Below are 26,527 nucleotides of genomic sequence, written 5' to 3' on the forward strand. Positions count from 1 at the left end.
TCTGTCTAGTACTCTACCAGATCTGTATGGAGGTAGGAGGGGTGTCTGTCTGTCTAGTGCTCTACCAGATCTGTATGGAGGTAGGAGGGGTGTCTGTCTGTCTAGTACTCTACCAGATCTGTATGGAGGTAGGAGGGGTGTCTGTCTGTCTAGTACTCTACCAGATCTGTATGGAGGTAGGAGGGGTGTCTGTCTGTCTAGTACTCTACCAGATCTGTATGGAGGTAGGAGGGGTGTCTGTCTGTCTAGTGGTCTACCAGATCTGTATGGAGGTAGGAGGGGTGTCTGTCTGTCTAGTACTCTACCAGATCTGTATGGAGGTAGGAGGGGTGTCTGTCTGTCTAGTACTCTACCAGATCTGTATGGAGGTAGGAGGGGTGTCTGTCTAGTACTCTACCAGATCTGTATGGAGGTAGGAGGGGTGTCTGTCTGTCTAGTACTCTACCAGATCTGTATGGAGGTAGGAGGGGTGTCTGTCTGTCTAGTACTCTACCAGATCTGTATGGAGGTAGGAGGGGTGTCTGTCTGTCTAGTACTCTACCAGATCTGTATGGAGGTAGGAGGGGTGTCTGTCTGTCTAGTACTCTACCAGATCTGTATGGAGGTAGGAGGGGTGTCTGTCTGTCTAGTACTCTACCAGATCTGTATTTACATTTAAGTCATTTAGCAGACGCTCTTATCCAGAGCGACTTACAAATTGGAAAGTTCATACATATTCATCCTGGTCCCCCCGTGGGGAGTGAACCCACAACCCTGGCGTTGCAAGCGCCATGCTCTACCAACTGAGCCACACGGGACCGTGTATGGAGGTAGGAGGGGGGGTCTGTCTGTATGGAGGTAGGAGGGGGGTCTGTCTGTCTGTAGGTAGGAGGGGGGGTCTGTCTGTATGGAGGTAGGAGGGGGGTCTGTCTGTATGGAGGTAGGAGGGGGGTCTGTCTGTATGGAGGTAGGAGGGGGGTCTGTCTGTCTGTAGGTAGGAGGGGGGGTCTGTCTGTATGGAGGTAGGAGGGGGGTCTGTCTGTATGGAGGTAGGAGGGGGGTCTGTCTGTATGGAGGTAGGAGGGGGGTCTGTCTGTTTGGAGGTAGGAGGGGGGTCTGTCTGTATGGAGGTAGGAGGGGGGGGTCTGACGTACTACCAAACTCTCTAAAGCGACGTTTAGATGCGGCTTATGGTAGAGAAATGAACATTTAACAGCTCTGGTGGACATTCCTACAGTCAGCATGCCAGTTACACGCTCCCTCAGAACTTGCAGCCCCGTGTGTCCGCTTAAGTTGACAGATTTTGATGGTGATTTTTGAATATGTTTCTGACTCTATTAAATACTATTCTAACTGCTACAGTGATGATGATGATGTAATGACCTGAATTCCTAGGATCCCATGGCAACCGTCACCTCGGTAACCAGTAAACCCAAAAGCAAGTGGAGGCCGCTGCCCCTGGACACAGTGGTGAGGACACACGCCATATATAAATATATATATATACAGTGGGGAGAACAAGTATTTGATACACTGCCGATTTTGCAGGTTTTCCTACTTACAAAGCATGTAGAGGTCTGTAATTTTTATCATAGGTACACTTCAACTGTGAGAGACGGAATCTAAAACAAAAATCCAGAAAATCACATTGTATGATTTTTAAGTAAATAATTTGCATTTTATTGCATGACATAAGTATTTGATACATCAGAAAAGCAGAACTTAATATTTGGTACAGAAACCTTTGTGTGCAATTACAGAGATCATACGTTTCCTGTAGTTCTTGACCAGGTTTGCACACACTGCAGCAGGGATTTTGGCCCACTCCTCCATACAGACCTTCTCCAGATCCTTCAGGTTTCGGGGCTGTCGCTGGGCAATACGGACTTTCAGCTCCCTCCAAAGATTTTCTATTGGGTTCAGGTCTGGAGACTGGCTAGGCCACTCCAGGACCTTGAGATGCTTCTTACGGAGCCACTCCTTAGTTGCCCTGGCTGTGTGTTTCGGGTCGTTGTCATGCTGGAAGAACCAGCCACGACCCATCTTCAATGCTCTTACTGAGGGAAGGAGGTTGTTGGCCAAGATCTCGCGATACATGGCCCCATCCATCCTCCCCTCAATACGGTGCAGTCGTCCTGTCCCCTTTGCAGAAAAACATCCCCAAAGAATGATGTTTCCACCTCCATGCTTCACGGTTGGGATGGTGTTCTTGGGGTTGTACTCATCCTTCTTCTTCCTCCAAACACGGCAAGTGGAGTTTAGACCAAAAAGCTCTATTTTTGTCTCATCAGACCACATGACCTTCTCCCATTCCTCCTCTGGATCATCCAGATGGTCATTGGCAAACTTCAGATGGGCCTGGACATGCGCTGGCTTGAGCAGGGGGACCTTGCGTGCGCTGCAGGATTTTAATCCATGACGGCATGGTGTGTTACTAATGGTTTTCTTTGAGACTGTGGTCCCAGCTCTCTTCAGGTCATTGACCAGGTCCTGCCGTGTAGTTCTGGGCTGATCCCTCACCTTCCTCATGATCATTGATGCCCCACGAGGTGAGATCTTGCATGGAGCCACAGACCGAGGGTGATTGACCGTCATCTTGAACTTCTTCCATTTTCTAATAATTGCGCCAACAGTTGTTGCCTTCTCACCAAGCTGCTTGCCTATTGTCCTGTAGCCCATCCCAGCCTTGTGCAGGTCTACAATTGTATCCCTGATGTCCTTACACAGCTCTCTGGTCTTGGCCATTGTGGAGAGGTTGGAGTCTGTTTGATTGAGTGTGTGGACAGGTGTCTTTCATACAGGTAACGAGTTCAAACAGGTGCAGTTAATACAGGTAATGAGTGAAGAACAGGAGGGATTCTTAAAGAAAAACTAAAAGGTCTGTGAGAGCCGGAATTCTTACTGATTGGTAGGTGATCAAATACTTATGTCATGCAATAAAATGCAAATTATTTACTTAAAAATCATACAATGTGATTGTCTGGATTTTTGTTTTAGATTCCGTCTCTCACAGTTGAAGTGTACCTATGATAAAAATTACAGACCTCTACATGCTTTGTAAGTAGGAAAACTTGCAAAATCGGCAGTGTATCAAATACTTGTTCTCCCCACTGTATATATATATATATATATATATATATATATACACACACTGGCTTTCTGTCTATTGACCAATGGTCTGCGGGTGTTGTTGTCTGATCCAATAGGAAATGGAGAAGCTGGTTTCCAGGAAGTTGAGAATCGGCGCCAAAGAGACCATGAAGATCGCTGAGAAACTATACACACAGGGGTGAGGGTTTTCCCTAGTCTCTACTCCCTAAACCCTAGTCCCTAAACCCTAGTCCCTACTCCCTAAACCCTAGTCCCTGCTCCCTAAACCCTAGTCCCTACTCCCTAGTCCCTACTCCCTAAACCCTAGTCCCTCCTCCCTAAACCCTAGTCCCTACTCCCTAAACCTTAGTCCCTACTCCCTAAACCTTAGACCCTAAACCTTAGTCCCTTCTCCCAAACCCTACTCCCTACTCCCTAAACCCTACTCCCAAAACCCTAGTCCCTACTCCCTAAACCCTAGTCCCTACTCCCTAAACCCTAGTCCCTAAACCCTAGTCCCTAGTCCCTAAACCCTAGTCCCTCCTCCCTAAACCCTAGTCCCTACTCCCTAAACCTTAGACCCTAAACCCTAGTCCCTTCTCCCAAACCCTACTCCCTACTCCCTAAACCCTAGTTCCTACTCCCTAAACCCTAGTCCCTAAACCCTAGACCCTACTCCATAACCCCTAGGCCCTACTCCATAAACCCTAGACCCTACACCCTAAACCCTAGACCCTACTCACTAGACCCTAGACCCTACTCACTAAACCCTAAACCCTAGACCCTAAACCCTAGACCCTACTCACTAAACCCTAGACCCTACTCACTAAACCCTAGACCCTACTCACTACACACAGGGGTGAGGGTTACTTAAACCCTAGTCCCTACTCCCTAAACCTTAGACCCAAAACCCTAGTCCCTACTCCCTAGACCCTCCTCCCTAGACCCTCCTCCCTGGACCCTACTCCCTAAGCCCTAGACCCTACTCCCTACTCCCTAGACCCTACTCCCTAGACCATACTCCCTAGACCATACTCCCTAAACCCTACTCCCTAAACCCTAGCCCTTAAGCTCTACTCACTACACAAGTCTGGAGGACGTTAGTGTCGCAGGTCCGGAGGACGTTAGTGGAGGACGTTAGTGTTGCAGGTCTGGAGGACGTTAGTGTCGCAGGTCCGGAGGACGTTAGTGGAGGACGTTAGTGGAGGACGTTAGTGTTGCAGGTCTGGAGGACGTTAGTGTCGCAGGTCCGGAGGACGTTAGTGGAGGACGTTAGTGTTGCAGGTCTGGAGGACGTTAGTGGAGGACGTTAGTGTCGCAGGTCTGGAGGACGTTAGTGTCGCAGGTCCGGAGGACGTTAGTGGAGGACGTTAGTGTTGCAGGTCTGGAGGACGTTAGTGGAGGACGTTAGTGTCGCAGGTCCGGAGGACGTTAGTGTCGCAGGTCCGGAGGACGTTAGTGTCGCAGGTCCGGAGGACGTTAGTGTCGCAGGTCTGGAGGACGTTAGTGTTGCAGGTCTGGAGGACGTTAGTGGAGGACGTTAGTGTCGCAGGTCTGGAGGACGTTAGTGTCGCAGGTCCGGAGGACGTTAGTGGAGGACGTTAGTGTCGCAGGTCCGGAGGACGTTAGTGTCGCAGGTCCGGAGGACGTTAGTGACGCAGGTCCGGAGGACGTTAGTGACGCAGGTCCGGAGGACGTTAGTGACGCAGGTCCGGAGGACGTCAGTGACGCAGGTCCGGAGGACGTTAGTGTCGCAGGTCCGGAGGACATTAGTGTCGCAGGTCCGGAGGACGTCAGTGTCGCAGGTCCGGAGGACGTCAGTGACGCAGGTCCGGAGGACGTTAGTGTCGCAGGTCCGGAGGACGTTAGTGTCGCAGGTCCGGAGGACGTTAGTGGAGGACGTTAGTGTCGCAGGTCCGGAGGACGTAAGTGTCGCAGGTCCGGAGGACGTTAGTGTCGCAGGTCCGGAGGACGTTAGTGTCGCAGGTCCGGGGGACGTTAGTGGAGGACGTTAGTGTCGCAGGTCTGGAGGACGTTAGTGTCGCAGGTCCGGAGAACGTTAGTGTCGCAGGTCCGGAGAACGTTAGTGTCGCAGGTCCGGAGAACGTTAGTGTCGCAGGTCCGGGGGACGTTAGTGGAGAACGTTAGTGTCGCAGGTCCGGGGGACGTTAGTGGAGGACGTTAGTGTCGCAGGTCCGGAGGACGTTAGTGTTGCAGGTCCGGGGGACGTTAGTGGAGGACGTTAGTGTTGCAGGTCCGGAGAACGTTAGTGTCGCAGGTCCGGGGGACGTTAGTGGAGGACGTTAGTGCCTCAGGTCCGGGGGGCGTTCGTGGAGGACGTTAGTGCATCAGGTCCGGAGGACGTTAGTGTCGCAGGTCCGGAGGACGTTAGTGTCGCAGGTCCGGAGGACGTTAGTGTTGCAGGTCTGGAGGACGTTAGTGTCGCAGGTCTGGAGGACGTTAGTGTCGCAGGTCTGGAGGACGTTAGTGTTGCAGGTCCGGGGGGAACGTTAGTGTTGCAGGTCCGGAGAACGTTAGTGTCGCAGGTCCGGGGGACGTTAGTGGAGAACGTTAGTGTCGCAGGTCCGGGGGACGTTAGTGGAGGACGTTAGTGCCTCAGGTCCGGGGGGCGTTCGTGGAGGACGTTAGTGCATCAGGTCCGGAGGACGTTAGTGTCGCCGGTCCGGAGGACGTTAGTGTCGCAGGTCCGGAGGACGTTAGTGTCGCAGGTCCGGAGGACGTTAGTGTTGCAGGTCTGGAGGACGTTAGTGTTGCAGGTCCGGAGGACGTTAGTGATGCAGGTCCGGAGGACGTTAGTGGAGGACGTTAGTGTTGCAGGTCTGGAGGACGTTAGTGTCGCAGGTCCGGAGGACGTTAGTGTCGCAGGTCCGGAGGACGTTAGTGTCGCAGGTCCGGAGGACGTTAGTGTCGCAGGTCTGGAGGACGTTAGTGTCGCAGGTCCGGAGGACGTTAGTGTCGCAGGTCTGGAGGACGTTAGTGTTGCAGGTCCGGAGAACGTTAGTGTTGCAGGTCCGGAGAACGTTAGTGTCGCAGGTCTGGGGGACGTTAGTGGAGGACGTTAGTGCCTCAGGTCCGGGGGACGTTAGTGGAGGACGTTAGTGCCTCAGGTCCGGGGGGCGTTCGTGGAGGACGTTAGTGCCTAGTTCCCCAGGCTTTTATACATCTTTCTGTTAACAAGTTCCCCAGGCTTTTAATACATATTTCTGTTAACAAGTTCCCCAGGCTTTTAATCATATTTCTGTTAACAAGTTCCCCAGGCTTTTAATCATCTTTCTGTTAACAAGTTCCCCAGGCGTTTAATCATCTTTCTGTTAACAAGGTCCCCAGGCTTTTAATCATCTTTCTGTTAACAAGGTCCCCAGGCTTTTAATCATCTTTCTGTTAACAAGTTCCCCAGGCTTTTAATCATCTTTCTGTTAACTAGGTCCCCAGGCTTTTAATCATCTTTCTGTTAACAAGTTCCCCAGGCTTTTAATCATCTTTCTGTTAACAAGGTCCCCAGGCTTTTAATCATCTTTCTGTTAACAAGGTCCCCAGGCTTTTGGAAACTAGGAGAGTGAAACCTGGGCGTCCCAGGATGCCTGTGTATATACTTGTATGTTCATCAGTTGTAGAGATGTGTGATAGTGATTGGTAATGTTTTTTATCTGTGTGTGTGTGTTTAGGTTAATCAGTTATCCGCGTACAGAGACCAACCTGTTCCCTAAGGACCTGGCCCTGGGCCCCCTGGTGGAGCATCAGACACACAGCCCCTCCTGGGGGGCCTTCGCTAGGGGGGTGATGGAGCAGCCAGGGGGACCCAACCCACGGCAGGGCACCAAGACAGATCAGGCTCATCCCCCTATACACCCCATCAAGTACACCAGCACTCTACAGGTATATATATATACACCAGCACTCTACAGGTATATATATACACCAACACACTACAGGTATATATATATACACCAACACTCTACAGGTATATATATATACACCAACACTCTACAGGTATATATATATACACCAGCACTCTACAGGTATATATATATACACCAGCACTCTACAGGTATATATATATACACCAACACTCTACAGGTATATATATATACACCAGCACTCTACAGGTATATATATATACACCAACACACTACAGGTATATATATATACACCAACACTCTACAGGTATATATATATACACCAACACACTACAGGTATATATATATACACCAACACACTACAGGTATATATATACACCAGCACTCTACAGGTATATATATACACCAGCACTCTACAGGTATATATATACACCAACACACTACAGGTATATATATATACACCAACACTCTACAGGTATATATATATACACCAACACTCTACAGGTATATATATATACACCAGCACTCTACAGGTATATATATATACACCAGCACTCTACAGGTATATATATATACACCAACACTCTACAGGTATATATATATACACCAACACACTACAGGTATATATATACACCAACACTCTACAGGTATATATATATACACCAACACACTACAGGTATATATATATACACCAACACACTACAGGTATATATATATACACCAACACACTACAGGTATATATATATACACCAACACACTACAGGTATATATATACACCAGCACTCTACAGGTATATATATACACCAGCACTCTACAGGTATATATATACACCAACACACTACAGGTATATATATATACACCAACACTCTACAGGTATATATATATACACCAACACTCTACAGGTATATATATACACCAACACTCTACAGGTATATATATATACACCAACACACTACAGGTATATATATACACCAACACTCTACAGGTATATATATATACACCAGCACTCTACAGGTATATATATATACACCAACACACTACAGGTATATATATATACACCAACACTCTACAGGTATATATATACACCAACACACTACAGGTATATATATACACCAACACTCTACAGGTATATATATACACCAACACACTACAGGTATATATATATACACCAGCACTCTACAGGTATATATATACACCAACACTCTACAGGTATATATATACACCAACACTCTACAGGTATATATATATACACCAACACTCTACAGGTATATATATACACCAACACTCTACAGGTATATATATATACACCAACACACTACAGGTATATATATACACCAACACTCTACAGGTATATATATATACACCAACACACTACAGGTATATATATATACACCAACACACTACAGGTATATATATATACACCAACACTCTACAGGTATATATATATACACCAACACACTACAGGTATATATATACACCAGCACTCTACAGGTATATATATATACACCAGCACTCTACAGGTATATATATATACACCAGCACTCTACAGGTATATATATATACACCAACACACTACAGGTATATATATATACACCAGCACTCTACAGGTATATATATATACACCAACACTCTACAGGTATATATATATACACCAACACACTACAGGTATATATATACACCAACACTCTACAGGTATATATATATACACCAACACTCTACAGGTATATATATATACACCAGCACTCTACAGGTATATATATATACACCAGCACTCTACAGGTATATATATATACACCAACACTCTACAGGTATATATATATACACCAACACACTACAGGTATATATATACACCAACACTCTACAGGTATATATATATACACCAACACTCTACAGGTATATATATATACACCAGCACTCTACAGGTATATATATATACACCAACACTCTACAGGTATATATATATACACCAACACTCTACAGGTATATATATACACCAACACTCTACAGGTATATATATATACACCAACACTCTACAGGTATATATATATACACCAGCACTCTACAGGTATATATATATACACCAGCACTCTACAGGTATATATATATACACCAGCACTCTACAGGTATATATATATACACCAGCACTCTACAGGTATATATATATACACCAGCACTCTACAGGTATATATATACACCAACACTCTACAGGTATATATATATACACCAACACTCTACAGGTATATATATATACACCAACACACTACAGGTATATACAGTGGGGAGAACAAGTATTTGATACACTGCCGATTTTGCAGGTTTTCCTACTTACAAAGCATGTAGAGGTCTGTAATTTTTATCATAGGTACACTTCAACTGTGAGAGACGGAATCTAAAACAAAAATCCAGAAAATCACATTGTATGATGGTGATCAAATACTTATGTCATGCAATAAAATGCAAATTAATTACTTAAAAATCATACAATGTGATTTTCTGGATTTTTGTTTTAGATTCCGTCTCTCATAGTTGAAGTGTACCCATGATAGAAATTACAGACCTCTACATGCTTTGTAAGTAGGAAAACCTGCAAAATCGGCAGTGTATCAAATACTTGTTCTCCCCACTGTATATATACACCAGCACTCTACAGGTATATATATATACACCAGCACTCTACAGGTATATATATACACCAAGTACACCAACACTCTACAGGTATATATATATATACACCAAGTACACCAACACTCTACAGGTATATATATATATACACCAAGTACACCAACACACTACAGGTATATATATATATATATATATATATATATATATATATATATATATATATATATATATATACACACAGTTGAAGTTGGAAGTTTACATACACCTTAGCCAAATACATTTAAACTCAGTTTTTCACAATTCCTGACATTTAATCCTAGTACAAATTCTCTGTTTTAGGTCAGTTAGGATCCCCACTTTATTTAAAGAATGTGAAATGTCAGAATAATAGTAGAGAGAATGATTTATTTCAGCTTTTATTTCTTTCACCGTATTCCCAGTGGGTCAGAAGTTTACATACACTCAATTAGTATTTGGTAGCATTGCCTTTAAATTGTTTAACTTGGGTCAAACATTTCGGGTAGCCTTCCACAAGCTTCCCACAATAAGTTGGGTGAATTTTGGCCCATTCCTCCTGACAGAGCTGGTGTAACTGAGTCAGGTTTGTAGGCCTCCTTGCTCGCACACGCTTTTTCAGTTCTGCCCACAAATTTTCTATGGGATTGAGGTCAGGGCTTTGTGATGGCCACTCCAATACCTTGACTTTGTTGTCCTTAAGCCATTTTGCCACAACTTTGGAAGTATGCTTGGGGTCATTGTCCATTTGGAAGACCCATTTGCGACCAAGCTTTAACTTCCTGACTGATGTCTTGAGATGTTGCTTCAATATATCCACATAATTTCTCCAAAAAGTACGATCTTTGTCCCCATGTGCAGTTGCAAACCGTAGTCTGGCTTTTTTATGGCGGTTTTGGAGCAGTGGCTTCTTCCTTGCTGAGCGGCCTTTCAGGTTAGGTCGATATAGGACTCGTTTTACTGTGGATATAGATACTTTTGTACCCGTTTCCTCCAGCATCTTCACAAGGTCCTTTGCTGTAGTTCTGGGATTGATTTGCACTTTTCGCACCAAAGTACGTTCATCTCTAGGAGACAGAACGCGTCTCCTTCCTGAGCGGTATGACGGCTGCGTGGTCCCATGGTGTTTATTGTTACGCGGAGCGAAACGGGGGAACCCAAGAGCGGACTCGGAAGAGGAAGCAGGGATGAATGAACCAAAATGTTTATTGTACACAGAGAGATGTGGAGTACAGAACCAGGGTAGCTCAGATGAGTTGCAGAAAAACCCCGAAGTGGAGAGTGAGGTTGGAGTTGGCTGAGTAGAACAGGTCCTGAGAGGAATCCAAGGTAGTGGTGGTGAGATGTGGAGACTGAGGTTGGAGTTGGCTGAGTAGAACAGGTCCTGAGGGGGAATCCAAGGTAGTGGTGGTGAGATGTGGAGACTGATGTTGGAGTTGGCTGAGTAGAACAGGTCCTGAGAGGAATCCAAGGTAGTGGTGGTGAGATGTGGAGACTGAGGTTGGAGTTGGCTGAGTAGAACAGGTCCTAGGGGGATCCAAGATGGTGGTGAGATGTGGAGACTGAGGTTGGAGTTGGCTGAGTAGAACAGGTCCTGAGAGGAATCCAAGGTAGTGGTGGTGAGATGTGGAGACTGAGGTTGGAGTTGGCTGAGTAGAACAGGTCCTGAGAGGAATCCAAGGTAGTGGTGGTGAGATGTGGAGACTGAGGTTGGAGTTGGCTGAGTAGAACAGGTCCTAGGGGGAATCCAAGGTAGTGGTGGTGAGATGTGGAGACTGAGGTTGGAGTTGGCTGAGTAGAACAGGTCCTGAGAGGAATCCAAGGTAGTGGTGGTGAGATGTGGAGACTGAGGTTGGAGTTGGCTGAGTAGAACAGGTCCTGAGAGGAATCCAAGGTAGTGGTGGTGAGATGTGGAGACTGAGGTTGGAGTTGGCTGAGTAGAACAGGTCCTGAGGGGAATCCAAGGTATTTGGGTGGTGAGATGTGGAACAGGAGACAGGAACCAGAGACAGAGCAGTAACTGCAATGAGAAGACAACACGGTGTAAGGCAGGGAAACAAGCACAGCAGAGCAACAGGATCTTGAGAACGAACAAAAGGCTAGGATAAAAACTGACTGAGCAGAGATTACGTTCTGGCAGAGTAGAAGTGGCAGGACTGAGTATTTGTAGAGGTCTTGATTATGGAACAGGTTGCAGCTGGTAGGGATCTCCTCTGACTCCAGTACACCTCCAATCCCACAGAGAGGGAGAGAGAGAGAGAGAGAGTACAGGGGGAGTCACTGCAGGTCAAGAAGACACCGGATGAACACCAGAGGGCATAGCAGGAGCAGATGTGACATTTATACTTGGTGTTTATACTTGCCTGAGCAGTATGATGGCTGCGTGGTCCCATGGTGTTTATACTTGCCTGAGCAGTATGATGGCTGCGTGGTCCCATGGTGTTTATACTTGCCTGAGCAGTATGATGGCTGCGTGGTCCCATGGTGTTTATACTTGCCTGAGCAGTATGATGGCTGCGTGGTCCCATGGTGTTTATACTTGCCTGAGCAGTATGATGGCTGCGTGGTCCCATGGTGTTTATACTTGCCTGAGCAGTATGATGGCTGCGTGGTCCCATGGTGTTTATACTTGCCTGAGCAGTATGACGGCTGCGTGGTCCCATGGTGTTTATACTTGCCTGAGCAGTATGATGGCTGCGTGGTCCCATGGTGTTTATACTTGCCTGAGCAGTATGACGGCTGCGTGGTCCCATGGTGTTTATACTTGCCTGAGCAGTATGATGGCTGCGTGGTCCCATGGTGTTTATACTTGCCTGAGCAGTATGACGGCTGCGTGGTCCCATGGTGTTTATACTTCCTGAGCAGTATGATGGCTGCGTGGTCCCATGGTGTTTATACTTGCCTGAGCAGTATGATGGCTGCGTGGTCCCATGGTGTTTATACTTGCCTGAGCAGTATGATGGCTGCGTGGTCCCATGGTGTTTATACCTGCCTGAGCAGTATGATGGCTGCGTGGTCCCATGGTGTTTATACTTGCCTGAGCAGTATGATGGCTGCGTGGTCCCATGGTGTTTATACTTGCCTGAGCAGTATGATGGCTGCGTGGTCCCATGGTGTTTATACCTGCCTGAGCAGTATGATGGCTGCGTGGTCCCATGGTGTTTATACTTGCCTGAGCAGTATGATGGCTGCGTGGTCCCATGGTGTTTATACTTGCCTGAGCAGTATGATGGCTGCGTGGTCCCATGGTGTTTATACTTGCCTGAGCAGTATGATGGCTGCGTGGTCCCATGGTGTTTATACTTGCCTGAGCAGTATGATGGCTGCGTGGTCCCATGGTGTTTATACTTGCCTGAGCAGTATGATGGCTGCGTGGTCCCATGGTGTTTATACTTGCCTGAGCAGTATGATGGCTGCGTGGTCCCATGGTGTTTATACTTGCCTGAGCAGTATGACGGCTGCGTGGTCCCATGGTGTTTATACTTGCCTGAGCAGTATGACGGCTGCGTGGTCCCATGGTGTTTATACTTGCCTGAGCAGTATGACGGCTGCGTGGTCCCATGGTGTTTATACTTGCCTGAGCAGTATGATGGCTGCGTGGTCCCATGGTGTTTATACTTGCCTGAGCAGTATGATGGCTGCGTGGTCCCATGGTGTTTATACTTGCCTGAGCAGTATGATGGCTGCGTGGTCCCATGGTGTTTATACTTGCCTGAGCAGTATGATGGCTGCGTGGTCCCATGGTGTTTATACTTGCCTGAGCAGTATGATGGCTGCGTGGTCCCATGGTGTTTATACTTGCCTGAGCAGTATGATGGCTGCGTGGTCCCATGGTGTTTATACTTGCCTGAGCAGTATGATGGCTGCGTGGTCCCATGGTGTTTATACTTGCCTGAGCAGTATGACGGCTGCGTGGTCCCATGGTGTTTATACTTGCCTGAGCAGTATGACGGCTGCGTGGTCCCATGGTGTTTATACTTGCCTGAGCAGTATGACGGCTGCGTGGTCCCATGGTGTTTATACTTGCCTGAGCAGTATGACGGCTGCGTGGTCCCATGGTGTTTATACTTGCCTGAGCAGTATGACGGCTGCGTGGTCCCATGGTGTTTATACTTCCTGAGCAGTATGATGGCTGCGTGGTCCCATGGTGTTTATACTTGCCTGAGCAGTATGACGGCTGCGTGGTCCCATGGTGTTTATACTTGCCTGAGCAGTATGATGGTTGCGTGGTCCCATGGTGTTTATACTTCCTGAGCAGTATGATGGCTGCGTGGTCCCATGGTGTTTATACTTGCCTGAGCAGTATGACGGCTGCGTGGTCCCATGGTGTTTATACTTGCCTGAGCAGTATGACGGCTGCGTGGTCCCATGGTGTTTATACTTGCCTGAGCAGTATGATGGCTGCGTGGTCCCATGGTGTTTATACTTGCCTGAGCAGTATGACGGCTGCGTGGTCCCATGGTGTTTATACTTGCCTGAGCAGTATGATGGCTGCGTGGTCCCATGGTGTTTATACTTGCCTGAGCAGTATGATGGCTGCGTGGTCCCATGGTGTTTATACTTGCCTGAGCAGTATGATGGCTGCGTGGTCCCATGGTGTTTATACTTGCCTGAGCAGTATGATGGCTGCGTGGTCCCATGGTGTTTATACTTGCCTGAGCAGTATGACGGCTGCGTGGTCCCATGGTGTTTATACTTGCCTGAGCAGTATGATGGCTGCGTGGTCCCATGGTGTTTATACTTGCCTGAGCAGTATGACGGCTGCGTGGTCCCATGGTGTTTATACTTGCCTGAGCAGTATGATGGCTGCGTGGTCCCATGGTGTTTATACTTGCCTGAGCAGTATGATGGCTGCGTGGTCCCATGGTGTTTATACTTGCCTGAGCAGTATGATGGCTGCGTGGTCCCATGGTGTTTATACTTGCCTGAGCAGTATGATGGCTGCGTGGTCCCATGGTGTTTATACTTGCCTGAGCAGTATGATGGCTGCGTGGTCCCATGGTGTTTATACTTGCCTGAGCAGTATGATGGCTGCGTGGTCCCATGGTGTTTATACTTGCCTGAGCAGTATGATGGCTGCGTGGTCCCATGGTGTTTATACTTGCCTGAGCAGTATGATGGCTGCGTGGTCCCATGGTGTTTATACTTGCCTGAGCAGTATGACGGCTGCGTGGTCCCATGGTGTTTATACTTGCCTGAGCAGTATGACGGCTGCGTGGTCCCATGGTGTTTATACTTGCCTGAGCAGTATGATGGCTGCGTGGTCCCATGGTGTTTATACTTGCCTGAGCAGTATGACGGCTGCGTGGTCCCATGGTGTTTATACTTGCCTGAGCAGTATGATGGCTGCGTGGTCCCATGGTGTTTATACTTGCCTGAGCAGTATGATGGCTGCGTGGTCCCATGGTGTTTATACTTGCCTGAGCAGTATGATGGCTGCGTGGTCCCATGGTGTTTATACTTGCCTGAGCAGTATGATGGCTGCGTGGTCCCATGGTGTTTATACTTGCCTGAGCAGTATGATGGCTGCGTGGTCCCATGGTGTTTATACTTGACTGAGCAGTATGACGGCTGCGTGGTCCCATGGTGTTTATACTTGCCTGAGCAGTATGACGGCTGCGTGGTCCCATGGTGTTTATACTTGCCTGAGCAGTATGATGGCTGCGTGGTCCCATGGTGTTTATACTTGCCTGAGCAGTATGATGGCTGCGTGGTCCCATGGTGTTTATACCTGCCTGAGCAGTATGATGGCTGCGTGGTCCCATGGTGTTTATTTACTTGCCTGAGCAGTATGATGGCTGCGTGGTCCCATGGTGTTTATACTTGCCTGAGCAGTATGATGGCTGCGTGGTCCCATGGTGTTTATACTTGCCTGAGCAGTATGATGGCTGCGTGGTCCCATGGTGTTTATACTTGCCTGAGCAGTATGATGGCTGCGTGGTCCCATGGTGTTTATACTTGCCTACTATTGTTTGTACAGATGAACGTGGTACCTTCAGGCGTTTGGAAATTGCTCCCTAGTATGAACCAGACTTGTGGAGGTCTGCAAATTATTTTTCTGTGGTCTTGGCGGATTTCTTTTGATTTTCCCACGATGTCAAGCAAAGAGGCACTGAGTTTGAAGTCAACTTAGTGTATGTAACTTCTGACCCACTGGAATTGTGATACAAGTGAATTATAAGTGAAATAATAAATTTCTTGTCATGTATATCCTAACCAACTTGCCAAAACTATAGTTTGTTAACAAGAAATATGTGGAGTGGTTGAAAAACGAGTGTTACTGAGTGGACTATCCTGGCTAGATCGGTAAGTGTTACTGAGTGGACTATCCTGGCTAGATCGGTAAGTGTTACTGAGTGGACTATCCTGGCTAGATCGGTAAGTGTTACTGAGTGGACTATCCTGGCTAGATCGGTAAGTGTTACTGAGTGGACTATCCTGGCTAGATCGGTAAGTGTTACTGAGTGGACTATCCTGGCTAGATCGGTAAGTGTTACTGAGTGGACTATCCTGGCTAGATCGGTAAGTGTTACTGAGTGGACTATCCTGGCTAGATCGGTAAGTGTTACTGAGTGGACTATCCTGGCTAGATCGGTAAGTGTTACTGAGTGGACTATCCTGGCTAGATCGGTAAGTGTTACTGAGTGGACTATCCTGGCTAGATCTGTAAAACGGTGGTAAGTGGCTAGATCTGAAATGTGTTTTCTGTCTCCAGGGCAACGAGCAGCGTGTGTATGAGTTCATTGTGCGCCACTTCCTGGCGTGCGTATCCCTTGATGCTGTGGGGCAGGAAACGGTGGTCGAGGTGGAAATGGCTAACGAGAGGTTCTCCGCCAACGGCCTCATGATCATCAGGAGGAACTACCTGGACGTGTACCCCTACGACCGCTGGAGCACTAAGGTGGGGGGGTAATTTATCATAAGGGTCCCGTTGTGAGCCCCTGGGGAACTCCACATCATGTTGAATATATGAGGGTCCCGTTGTGAGCCCCTGGGGAACTCCACATCATGTTGAATATACGAGGGTGCCGTTATGAACCCCTGGGGAACTCCACATCATGTTGAATATATGAGGGTCCCGTTGTGAGCCCCTGGGGAACTCCACATCATGTTGAATATATGAGGGTCCCGTTGTGAGCCCCTGGGGAACTCCACATCATGTTGAATATACGAGGGTCCCGTTGTGAGCCCCTGGGGAACTCCACATCATGTTGAATATATGAGGGTCCCGTTGTGGATCCCTGGGGGACTCCACATAATGTTGAATATACGAGGGTCCCGTTATGAACCCCTGGGGGACTCTTTATCATGTTGAATATATGAGGGTCCCGTTGTGAACCCCTGGGGGACTCCACATAATGTTGAATATATGAAGGTCCCGTTGTGAACCCCTGGGTGACTCCACATCATGTTGAATATATGAGGGTCCCGTTGTGGATCCCTGGGGGACTCTTTATCATGTTGAATATATGAGGGTCCCATTATGAACCCCTGGGAGACTCTTTATCATGTTGAATATATGAGGGTTCCATTATGAACCCCTGGGGGACTCCACATCATGTTTGTTTGTTAATCTGACTGTGTGTGTGTGTGTGTGTGTGTGCGTGTGCGTGTGTTGCAGGTGATCCCAGTGTATGAGCAGGGTAGCCAGTTCCAGCCGTCAGCCATAGAGATGCTGGATGGCCAGACCTCTCCTCCTCAACTCCTCACAGAGGCAGACCTCATATCACTGATGGAGAAACACGGCATCGGTACACACACACACACACACACACACACACACACACACACACACACACACACACACACACACAGCTGAATATCCAGATGACTATCAGGACTGTTAGTGGTTAACTGCAGTGTGTTTTAACAGGTACGGATGCCACCCACGCAGATCACATTGAGACCATAAAGAGCCGTATGTACGTGGGACTAACAGCTGATCAGAGGTTTCTACCAGGAGAACTGGGGATGGGACTGGTGGAGGGTAGGTACAGGGGGATGGGACTGGTGGAGGGTAGGTACAGGGGGAAGGGACTGGTGGAGGGTAGGTACAGGGGGGGAAGGGACTGGTGGAGGGTAGGTACAGGGGGAAGGGACTGGTGGAGGGTAGGTACAGGGGGGGATGGGACTGGTGGAGGGTAGGTACAGGGGGGAGGGACTGGTGGAGGGTAGGTACAGGGGGGGAAGGGACTGGTGGAGGGTAGGTACAGGGGGAAGGGACTGGTGGAGGGTAGGTACAGGGGGGGAAGGGACTGGTGGAGGGTAGGTACAGGGGGGAAGGGACTGGTGGAGGGTAGGTACAGGGGGGAAGGGACTGGTGGAGGGTAGGTACAGGGGGGGAAGGGACTGGTGGAGGGTAGGTACAGGGGGGAAGGGACTGGTGGAGGGTAGGTACAGGGGGGGAAGGGACTGGTGGAGGGTAGGTACAGGGGGGAAGGGACTGGTGGAGGGTAGGTACAGGGGGGGAAGGGACTGGTGGAGGGTAGGTACAGGGGGAAGGGACTGGTGGAGGGTAGGTACAGGGGGGGATGGGACTGGTGGAGGGTAGGTACAGGGGGGGAAGGGACTGGTGGAGGGTAGGTACAGGGGGGAAGGGACTGGTGGAGGGTAGGTACAGGGGGGGGAGGGACTGGGAAGGGACTGGTGGAGGGTAGGTACAGGGGGGGAAGGGACTGGTGGAGGGTAGGTACAGGGGTGAAGGGACTGGTGGAGGGTAGGTACAGGGGGAAGGGACTGGTGGAGGGTAGGTACAGGGGGGGAGGGACTGGGAAGGGACTGGTGGAGGGTAGGTACAGGGGGGGAAGGGACTGGTGGAGGGTAGGTACAGGGGTGAAGGGACTGGTGGAGGGTAGGTACAGGGGGAAGGGACTGGTGGAGGGTAGGTACAGGGGGAAGGGACTGGTGGAGGGTAGGTACAGGGGGAAGGGACTGGTGGAGGGGAGGTACAGGGGGGAAGGGACTGGTGGAGGGGAGGTACAGGGGGACTGGTGGAGGGTAGGTACAGGGGGAAGGGACTGGTGGAGGGGAGGTACAGGGGGACGGGTGGAGGGTAGGTACAGGGGGAAGGGACTGGTGGAGGGGAGGTACAGGGGGGAAGGGACTGGTGGAGGGGAGGTACAGGGGGGAAGGGACTGGTGGAGGGTAGGTACAGGGGGACTGGTGGAGGGTAGGTACAGGGGGAAGGGACTGGTGGAGGGTAGGTACAGGGGGAAGGGACTGGTGGAGGGTAGGTACAGGGGGAAGGGACTGGTGGAGGGGAGGTACAGGGGGGAAGGGACTGGTGGAGGGGAGGTACAGGGGGACTGGTGGAGGGTAGGTACAGGGGGGAAGGGACTGGTGGAGGGTAGGTACAGGGGGAAGGGACTGGTGGAGGGTAGGTACAGGGGGAAGGGACTGGTGGAGGGGAGGTACAGGGGGACTGGTGGAGGGTAGGTACAGGGGGAAGGGACTGGTGGAGGGGAGGTACAGGGGGACGGGTGGAGGGTAGGTACAGGGGGAAGGGACTGGTGGAGGGGAGGTACAGGGGGGAAGGGACTGGTGGAGGGGAGGTACAGGGGGGAAGGGACTGGTGGAGGGTAGGTACAGGGGGACTGGTGGAGGGTAGGTACAGGGGGGAGGGACTGGTGGAGGGTAGGTACAGGGGGAAGGGACTGGTGGAGGGTAGGTACAGGGGGAAGGGACTGGTGGAGGGTAGGTACAGGGGGGAAGGGACTGGTGGAGGGTAGGTACAGGGGGGGAGGGACTGGTGGAGGGTAGGTACAGGGGGGAAGGGACTGGTGGAGGGTAGGTACAGGGGGAAGGGACTGGTGGAGGGTAGGTACAGGGGGGAAGGGACTGGTGGAGGGTAGGTACAGGGGGGAAGGGACTGGTGGAGGGTAGGTACAGGGGGGGAGGGACTGGTGGAGGGTAGGTACAGGGGGGAAGGGACTGGTGGAGGGTAGGTACAGAGGGACTGGTGGAGGGTAGGTACAGGGGGGAAGGGACTGTAACCGGAAGGTCGCTGGTTAGTAACCGGAAGGTCGCTGGTTAGTAACCAAAAGGTCGCTGGTTAGTAACCAAAAGGTCGCTGGTTAGTAACCGAAAGGTCGCTGGTTAGTAACCGAGAGGTCGCTGGTTAGTAACCGGAAGGTCGCTGGTTAGTAACCGGAAGGTCGCTGGTTAGTAACCGAAAGGTCGCTGGTTAGTAACCGAAAGGTCGCTGGTTAGTAACCGAAAGGTCGCTGGTTAGTAACCGAAAGGTCGCTGGTTAGTAACCGAGAGGTCGCTGGTTAGTAACCGGAAGGTCGCTGGTTAGTAACCGAGATGTCGCTGGTTAGTAACCGGACGGTCGCTGGTTAGTAACCGGACGGTCGCTGGTTAGTAACCGAGAGGTCGCTGGTTAGTAACCGAAAGGTCGCTGGTTAGTAACCAGAAGGTCGCTGGTTAGTAACCGAAAGGTCGCTGGTTAGTAACCGGAAGGTCGCTGGTTAGTAACCGGAAGGTCGCTGGTTAGTAACCGGAAGGTCGCTGGTTAGTAACCGAGAGGTCGCTGGTTAGTAACCGAGAGGTCGCTGGTTAGTAACCGAAAGGTCGCTGGTTAGTAACCGAAAGGTCGCTGGTTAGTAACCGAGAGGTCGCTGGTTAGTAACCGGAAGGTCGCTGGTTAGTAACCGAGATGTCGCTGGTTAGTAACCGGACGGTCGCTGGTTAGTAACCGAGAGGTCGCTGGTTAGTAACCGAAAGGTCGCTGGTTAGTAACCGGAAGGTCGCTGGTTAGTAACCGGAAGGTCGCTGGTTAGTAACCGGAAGGTCGCTGGTTAGTAACCGAAAGGTCGCTGGTTAGTAACCGAAAGGTCGCTGGTTAGTAACCGAAAGGTCGCTGGTTAGTAACCGAGAGGTCGCTGGTTAGTAACCGGAAGGTCGCTGGTTAGTAACCGAGATGTCGCTGGTTAGTAACCGGACGGTCGCTGGTTAGTAACCGGACGGTCGCTGGTTAGTAACCGAGAGGTCGCTGGTTAGTAACCGAAAGGTCGCTGGTTAGTAACCAGAAGGTCGCTGGTTAGTAACCGAAAGGTCGCTGGTTAGTAACCGGAAGGTCGCTGGTTAGTAACCGGAAGGTCGCTGGTTAGTAACCGGAAGGTCGCTGGTTAGTAACCGAGATGTCGCTGGTTAGTAACCGGACGGTCGCTGGTTAGTAACCGAGAGGTCGCTGGTTAGTAACCGAAAGGTCGCTGGTTAGTAACCAGAAGGTCGCTGGTTAGTAACCGAAAGGTCGCTGGTTAGTAACCGAAAGGTCGCTGGTTAGTAACCGAGAGGTCGCTGGTTAGTAACCGGAAGGTCGCTGGTTAGTAACCGAGATGTCGCTGGTTAGTAACCGGACGGTCGCTGGTTAGTAACCGAGAGGTCGCTGCTTAGTAACCGGACGGTCGCTGGTTAGTAACCGAGAGGTCGCTGGTTAGTAACCGAAAGGTCGCTGGTTAGTAACCGGAAGGTCGCTGGTTAGTAACCGGAAGGTCGCTGGTTAGTAACCGGAAGGTCGCTGGTTAGTAACCGAAAGGTCGCTGGTTAGTAACCGAGAGGTCGCTGGTTAGTAACCGGAAGGTCGCTGGTTAGTAACCGAGATGTCGCTGGTTAGTAACCGGACGGTCGCTGGTTAGTAACCGAAAGGTCGCTGGTTAGTAACCGGAAGGTCGCTGGTTAGTAACCGGAAGGTCGCTGGTTAGTAACCGGGAGGTCGCTGGTTAGTAACCGGGAGGTCGCTGGTTAGTAACCGGGAGGTCGCTGGTTAGTAACCGGAAGGTCGCTGGTTAGTAACCGGGAGGTCGCTGGTTAGTAACCGGAAGGTCGCTGGTTAGTAACCGAAAGGTCGCTGGTTAGTAACCGGGAGGTCGCTGGTTAGTAACCGGGAGGTCGCTGGTTAGTAACCGGGAGGTCGCTGGTTAGTAACCGGGAGGTCGCTGGTTAGTAACCGGGAGGTCGCTGGTTAGTAACCGGGAGGTCGCTGGTTAGTAACCGAAAGGTCGCTGGTTAGTAACCGAAAGGTCGCTGGTTAGTAACCGAGAGGTCGCTGGTTAGTAACCGAAAGGTCGCTGGTTAGTAACCGAGAGGTCGCTGGTTAGTAACCGGGAGGTCGCTGGTTAGTAACCGGGAGGTCGCTGGTTAGTAACCGGGAGGTCGCTGGTTAGTAACCGGGAGGTCGCTGGTTAGTAACCGGGAGGTCGCTGGTTAGTAACCGGGAGGTCGCTGGTTAGTAACCGGGAGGTCGCTGGTTAGTAACCGGGAGGTCGCTGGTTAGTAACCGGAAGGTCGCTGGTTAGTAACCGGGAGGTCGCTGGTTAGTAACCGGGAGGTCGCTGGTTAGTAACCGGGAGGTCGCTGGTTCGAATCCTCAAGCCGACTACGTGAAAAAATGTCTTAACCATCATTTCTCCTGTAAGTGGCTCTGGGATAAGTGAGTCTACTAAATGACTCCCTACTGTAGTGGCTCTGGATCAGAGAGTCTGTTAAATGACTCCCTACTGTAAGTGGCTCTGGATCAGAGAGTCTGCTAAATGACTCCCTACTGTAGTGGCTCTGGATAAGTGAGTCTACTAAATGACTCCCTACTGTAGTGGCTCTGGATCAGAGAGTCTGCTAAATGACTCCCTACTGTAGTGGCTCTGGATAAGTGAATCTACTAAATGACTCCCTACTGTAGTGGCTCTGGATCAGAGAGTCTGCTAAATGACTCCCTACTGTAAGTGGCTCTGGATCAGAGAGTCTGCTAAATGACTCACTACTGTAGTGTCTCTGGATCAGAGAGTCTGCTAAATGACTCACTACTGTAAGTGTCTCTGGATCAGAGAGTCTGCTAAATGACTCCCTACTGTAGTGGCTCTGGATAAGAGAGTCTGCTAAATGACTCACTACTGTAGTGGCTCTGGATCAGAGAATCTGTTAAATGACTCACTACTGTAGTGGCTCTGGATCAGAGAGTCTGCTAAATGACTCCCTACTGTAGTGGCTCTGGATCAGAGAGCCTGTTAAATGACTCCCTACTGTAAGTGGCTCTGGATCAGAGAGTCTGCTAAATGACTCCCTACTGTAAGTGGCTCTGGATCAGAGAGTCTGCTAAACGACTCACTACTGTAAGTGGCTCTGGATCAGAGAGTCTACTAAATGACTCCCTACTGTAAGTGTCTCTGGATCAGAGAATCTGTTAAATGACTCACTACTGTAGTGGCTCTGGATCAGAGAGTCTGCTAAATGACTCCCTACTGTAGTGGCTCTGGATCAGAGAGCCTGTTAAATGACTCCCTACTGTAAGTGGCTCTGGATCAGAGAGTCTGCTAAATGACTCCCTACTGTAAGTGGCTCTGGATCAGAGAGTCTGCTAAACGACTCACTACTGTAAGTGGCTCTGGATCAGAGAGTCTACTAAATGACTCCCTACTGTAAGTGTCTCTGGATAAGAGAGTCTGTTAAATGACTCCCTACTGTAGTGGCTCTGGATTAGGGAGTCTGCTAAATGACTCACTACTGTAGTGGCTCTGGATCAGAGAGTTTGCTAAATGACTCCCTACTGTAGTGGCTCTGGATCAGGGAGTCTGCTAAATGACTCACTACTGTAGTGGCTCTGGATCAGAGAGTCTACTAAATGACTCCCTACTGTAGTGGCTCTGGATCAGAGAGTTTGCTAAATGACTCCCTACTGTATTGGCTCTGGATCAGGGAGTTTGCTAAATGACTCCCTACTGTAGTGGCTCTGGATCAGAGAGTCTACTAAATGACTCCCTACTGTAAGTGTCTCTGGATCAGAGAGTCTGTTAAATGACTCCCTACTGTAAGTGTCTCTGGATCAGAGAGTCTGGTAAATGACTCACTACTGTAAGTGTCTCTGGATAAGAGAGTCTGCTAAATGACTCACTACTGTAGTGGCTCTGGATCAGAGAGTCTGCTAAATGACTCACTACTGTAAGTGGCTCTGGATCAGAGAGTCTGGTAAATGACTCACTACTGTAAGTGTCTCTGGATAAGAGAGTCTGCTAAATGACTCACTACTGTAGTGGCTCTGGATCAGAGAGTCTGCTAAATGACTCACTACTGTAAGTGTCTCTGGATCAGAGAGTCTGTTAAATGACTCCCTACTGTAAGTGTCTCTGGATCAGAGAGTCTGGTAAATGACTCACTACTGTAAGTGTCTCTGGATAAGAGAGTCTGCTAAATGACTCACTACTGTAGTGGCTCTGGATCAGAGAGTCTGCTAAATGACTCACTACTGTAGTGGCTCTGGATCAGAGAGTCTGCTAAATGACTCACTACTGTAAGTGGCTCTGGATCAGAGAGTCTGGTAAATGACTCACTACTGTAAGTGTCTCTGGATAAGAGAGTCTGCTAAATGACTCACTACTGTAGTGGCTCTGGATCAGAGAGTCTGCTAAATGACTCACTACTGTAAGTGTCTCTGGATCAGAGAGTCTGTTAAATGACTCCCTACTGTAAGTGTCTCTGGATCAGAGAGTCTGGTAAATGACTCACTACTGTAAGTGTCTCTGGATAAGAGAGTCTGCTAAATGACTCACTACTGTAGTGGCTCTGGATCAGAGAGTCTGCTAAATGACTCACTACTGTAAGTGGCTCTGGATCAGAGAGTCTGCTAAATGACTCCCTACTGTAGTGGCTCTGGATCAGAGAGTCTGCTAAATGACTCCCTACTGTAAGTGGCTCTGGATCAGAGAGTCTGTTAAATGACTCACTACTGTAGTGGCTCTGGATCAGAGAGTCTGCTAAATGACTCCCTACTGTAAGTGGCTCTGGATCAGAGAGTCTGCTAAATGACTCCCTACTGTAGTGTCTCTGGATCAGAGAGTCTGGTAAATGACTCACTACTGTAAGTGTCTCTGGATAAGAGAGTCTGCTAAATGACTCACTACTGTAGTGGCTCTGGATCAGAGAGTCTGCTAAATGACTCACTACTGTAAGTGGCTCTGGATCAGAGAGTCTGCTAAATGACTCCCTACTGTAGTGGCTCTGGATCAGAGAGTCTGCTAAATGACTCCCTACTGTAAGTGGCTCTGGATCAGAGAGTCTGTTAAATGACTCACTACTGTAGTGGCTCTGGATCAGAGAGTCTGCTAAATGACTCCCTACTGTAAGTGGCTCTGGATCAGAGAGTCTGCTAAATGACTCCCTACTGTAGTGGCTCTGGATCAGAGAGTCTGCTAAATGACTCCCTACTGTAAGTGGCTCTGGATCAGAGAGTCTGCTAAATGACTCCCTACTGTAAGTGGCTCTGGATCAGAGAGTCTGCTAAATGACTCCCTACTGTAGTAGCTCTGGATCAGAGAGTCTGGTAAATGACTCCAATGTGAATGTGTGTCTGTATAGGGTATAACTCCATGGGGTATGAGATGTCTAAGCCAGACCTCCGGGCGGAGCTGGAGGCGGACCTGAAGCTGGTATCGGAGGGGAGGAAGGACAAACAGAGCGTGTTGAGACACCACATTCACAAATACAAGACGGTCTTCGTAGAGTCTGTCAAGAAAGCCAAGAGGTGAAATACACACATACACACACACACACACACACACACACACACACACACACACACACACACACACACACAAATACAAGACGGTCTTCGTAGAGTCTGTCAAGAAAGCCAAGAGGTGAAACACACACACACACACACACACACACACAGACACACACACACACACACACACACACACACACACACACAGACACACAGCAGTTGTAATGTGTCGTTTCTTGTCGTCTCTCAGGTTGGACGAGGCTCTGTCTATCTATCTGGGCGCGGCCCAGGAGTTCAGCGAATCAGAGCAGCAGGATATGGAGATGCCCCTCCCAGTCAGGAAGTGTCCTCAGTGTGGGCGGGACATGGTGCTGCGGAGGAGGAAGGAGGGGAACGGGTGAGACGGGGGAGGGATGAGACGGGGGAGACTGGGGGAGGGATGAGACTGGACGGGGGAGACAAACTTTTTGAAGGAAGGTTAGTTCTGTTGTGAAGAAAGGTTAGTTCTGTTGTTGTGAAGGAAGGTTAGTTCTGTTGTTGTGAAGGAAGGTTAGTTCTGTTGTTGTGAAGGAAGGTTGGTTCTGTTGTTGTGAAGGAAGGTTAGTTCTGTTGTTGTGAAGGAAGGTTGGTTCTGTTGTTGTGAAGGAAGGTTAGTTCTGTTGTTGTGAAGGAATGTTGGTTCTGTTGTTGTGAAGGAAGGTTGGTTCTGTTGTTGTGAAGGAGGGTTGGTTCTGTTGTTGTGAAGGAAGGTTAGTTATGTTGTGAAGGAAGGTTGGTTCTGTTGTTGTGAAGGAAGGTTGGTTCTGTTGTTGTGAAGGAAGGTTGGTTCTGTTGTTGTGAAGGAAGGTTAGTTCTGTTGTTGTGAAGGAAGGTTAGTTCTGTTGTGAAGGAAGGTTGGTTCTGTTGTTGTGAAGGAAGGTTGGTTCTGTTGTTGTGAAGGAAGGTTGGTTCTGTTGTTGTGAAGGAAGGTTAGTTCTGTTGTGAAGGAAGGATTGTTCTGTTGTTGTGAAGGGAGGTTAGTTCTGTTGTTGTGAAGGAAGGTTGGTTCTGTTGTTGTGAAGGAATGTTAGTTCTGTTGTTGTGAAGGAAGGTTAGTTCTGTTGTTGTGAAGGAATGTTGGTTCTGTTGTTGTGAAGGAATGTTGGTTCTGTTGTTGTGAAGGAAGGTTAGTTCTGTTGTTGTGAAGGAAGGTTAGTTCTGTTGTTGTGAAGGAAGGTTAGTTCTGTTGTTGTGAAGGAAGGTTAGTTATGTTGTTGTGAAGGAAGGTTAGTTCTGTTGTTGTGAAGGAAGGTTAGTTCGGTTGTTGTGAAGGAAGGTTAGTTCGGTTGTTGTGAAGGAAGGTTAGTTCTGTTGTTGTGAAGGAAGGTTAGTTCTGTTGTTGTGAAGGAAGGTTAGTTCTGTTGTTGTGAAGGAAGGTTAGTTCTGTTGTTGTGAAGGAAGGTTAGTT

At 49.1% G+C, this 26,527-nt stretch overlaps 1 protein-coding gene across 1 annotated transcript in view; it reads left to right on the forward strand.

Annotated features, from left to right (window-relative positions):
- The window catches only part of top3a (DNA topoisomerase III alpha), a 42,484-nt gene that overhangs the window by 8,789 nt on the left and 7,168 nt on the right, over window positions 1-26,527 (forward strand). Inside the window, exons 9-16 of the mRNA XM_071390664.1 lie at window positions 1,375-1,449; window positions 3,186-3,268; window positions 6,756-6,966; window positions 16,300-16,485; window positions 17,206-17,335; window positions 17,458-17,571; window positions 24,933-25,098; window positions 25,331-25,477. Of these exons, the coding sequence (XP_071246765.1) occupies window positions 1,375-1,449; window positions 3,186-3,268; window positions 6,756-6,966; window positions 16,300-16,485; window positions 17,206-17,335; window positions 17,458-17,571; window positions 24,933-25,098; window positions 25,331-25,477 (1,112 nt within the window). The remainder of the gene's footprint in view (window positions 1-1,374; window positions 1,450-3,185; window positions 3,269-6,755; window positions 6,967-16,299; window positions 16,486-17,205; window positions 17,336-17,457; window positions 17,572-24,932; window positions 25,099-25,330; window positions 25,478-26,527) is intronic.

Source organism: Salvelinus alpinus, chromosome 1 (genome assembly GCF_045679555.1).
Source record: "Salvelinus alpinus chromosome 1, SLU_Salpinus.1, whole genome shotgun sequence".
NCBI lineage: Eukaryota > Metazoa > Chordata > Actinopteri > Salmoniformes > Salmonidae > Salvelinus > Salvelinus alpinus.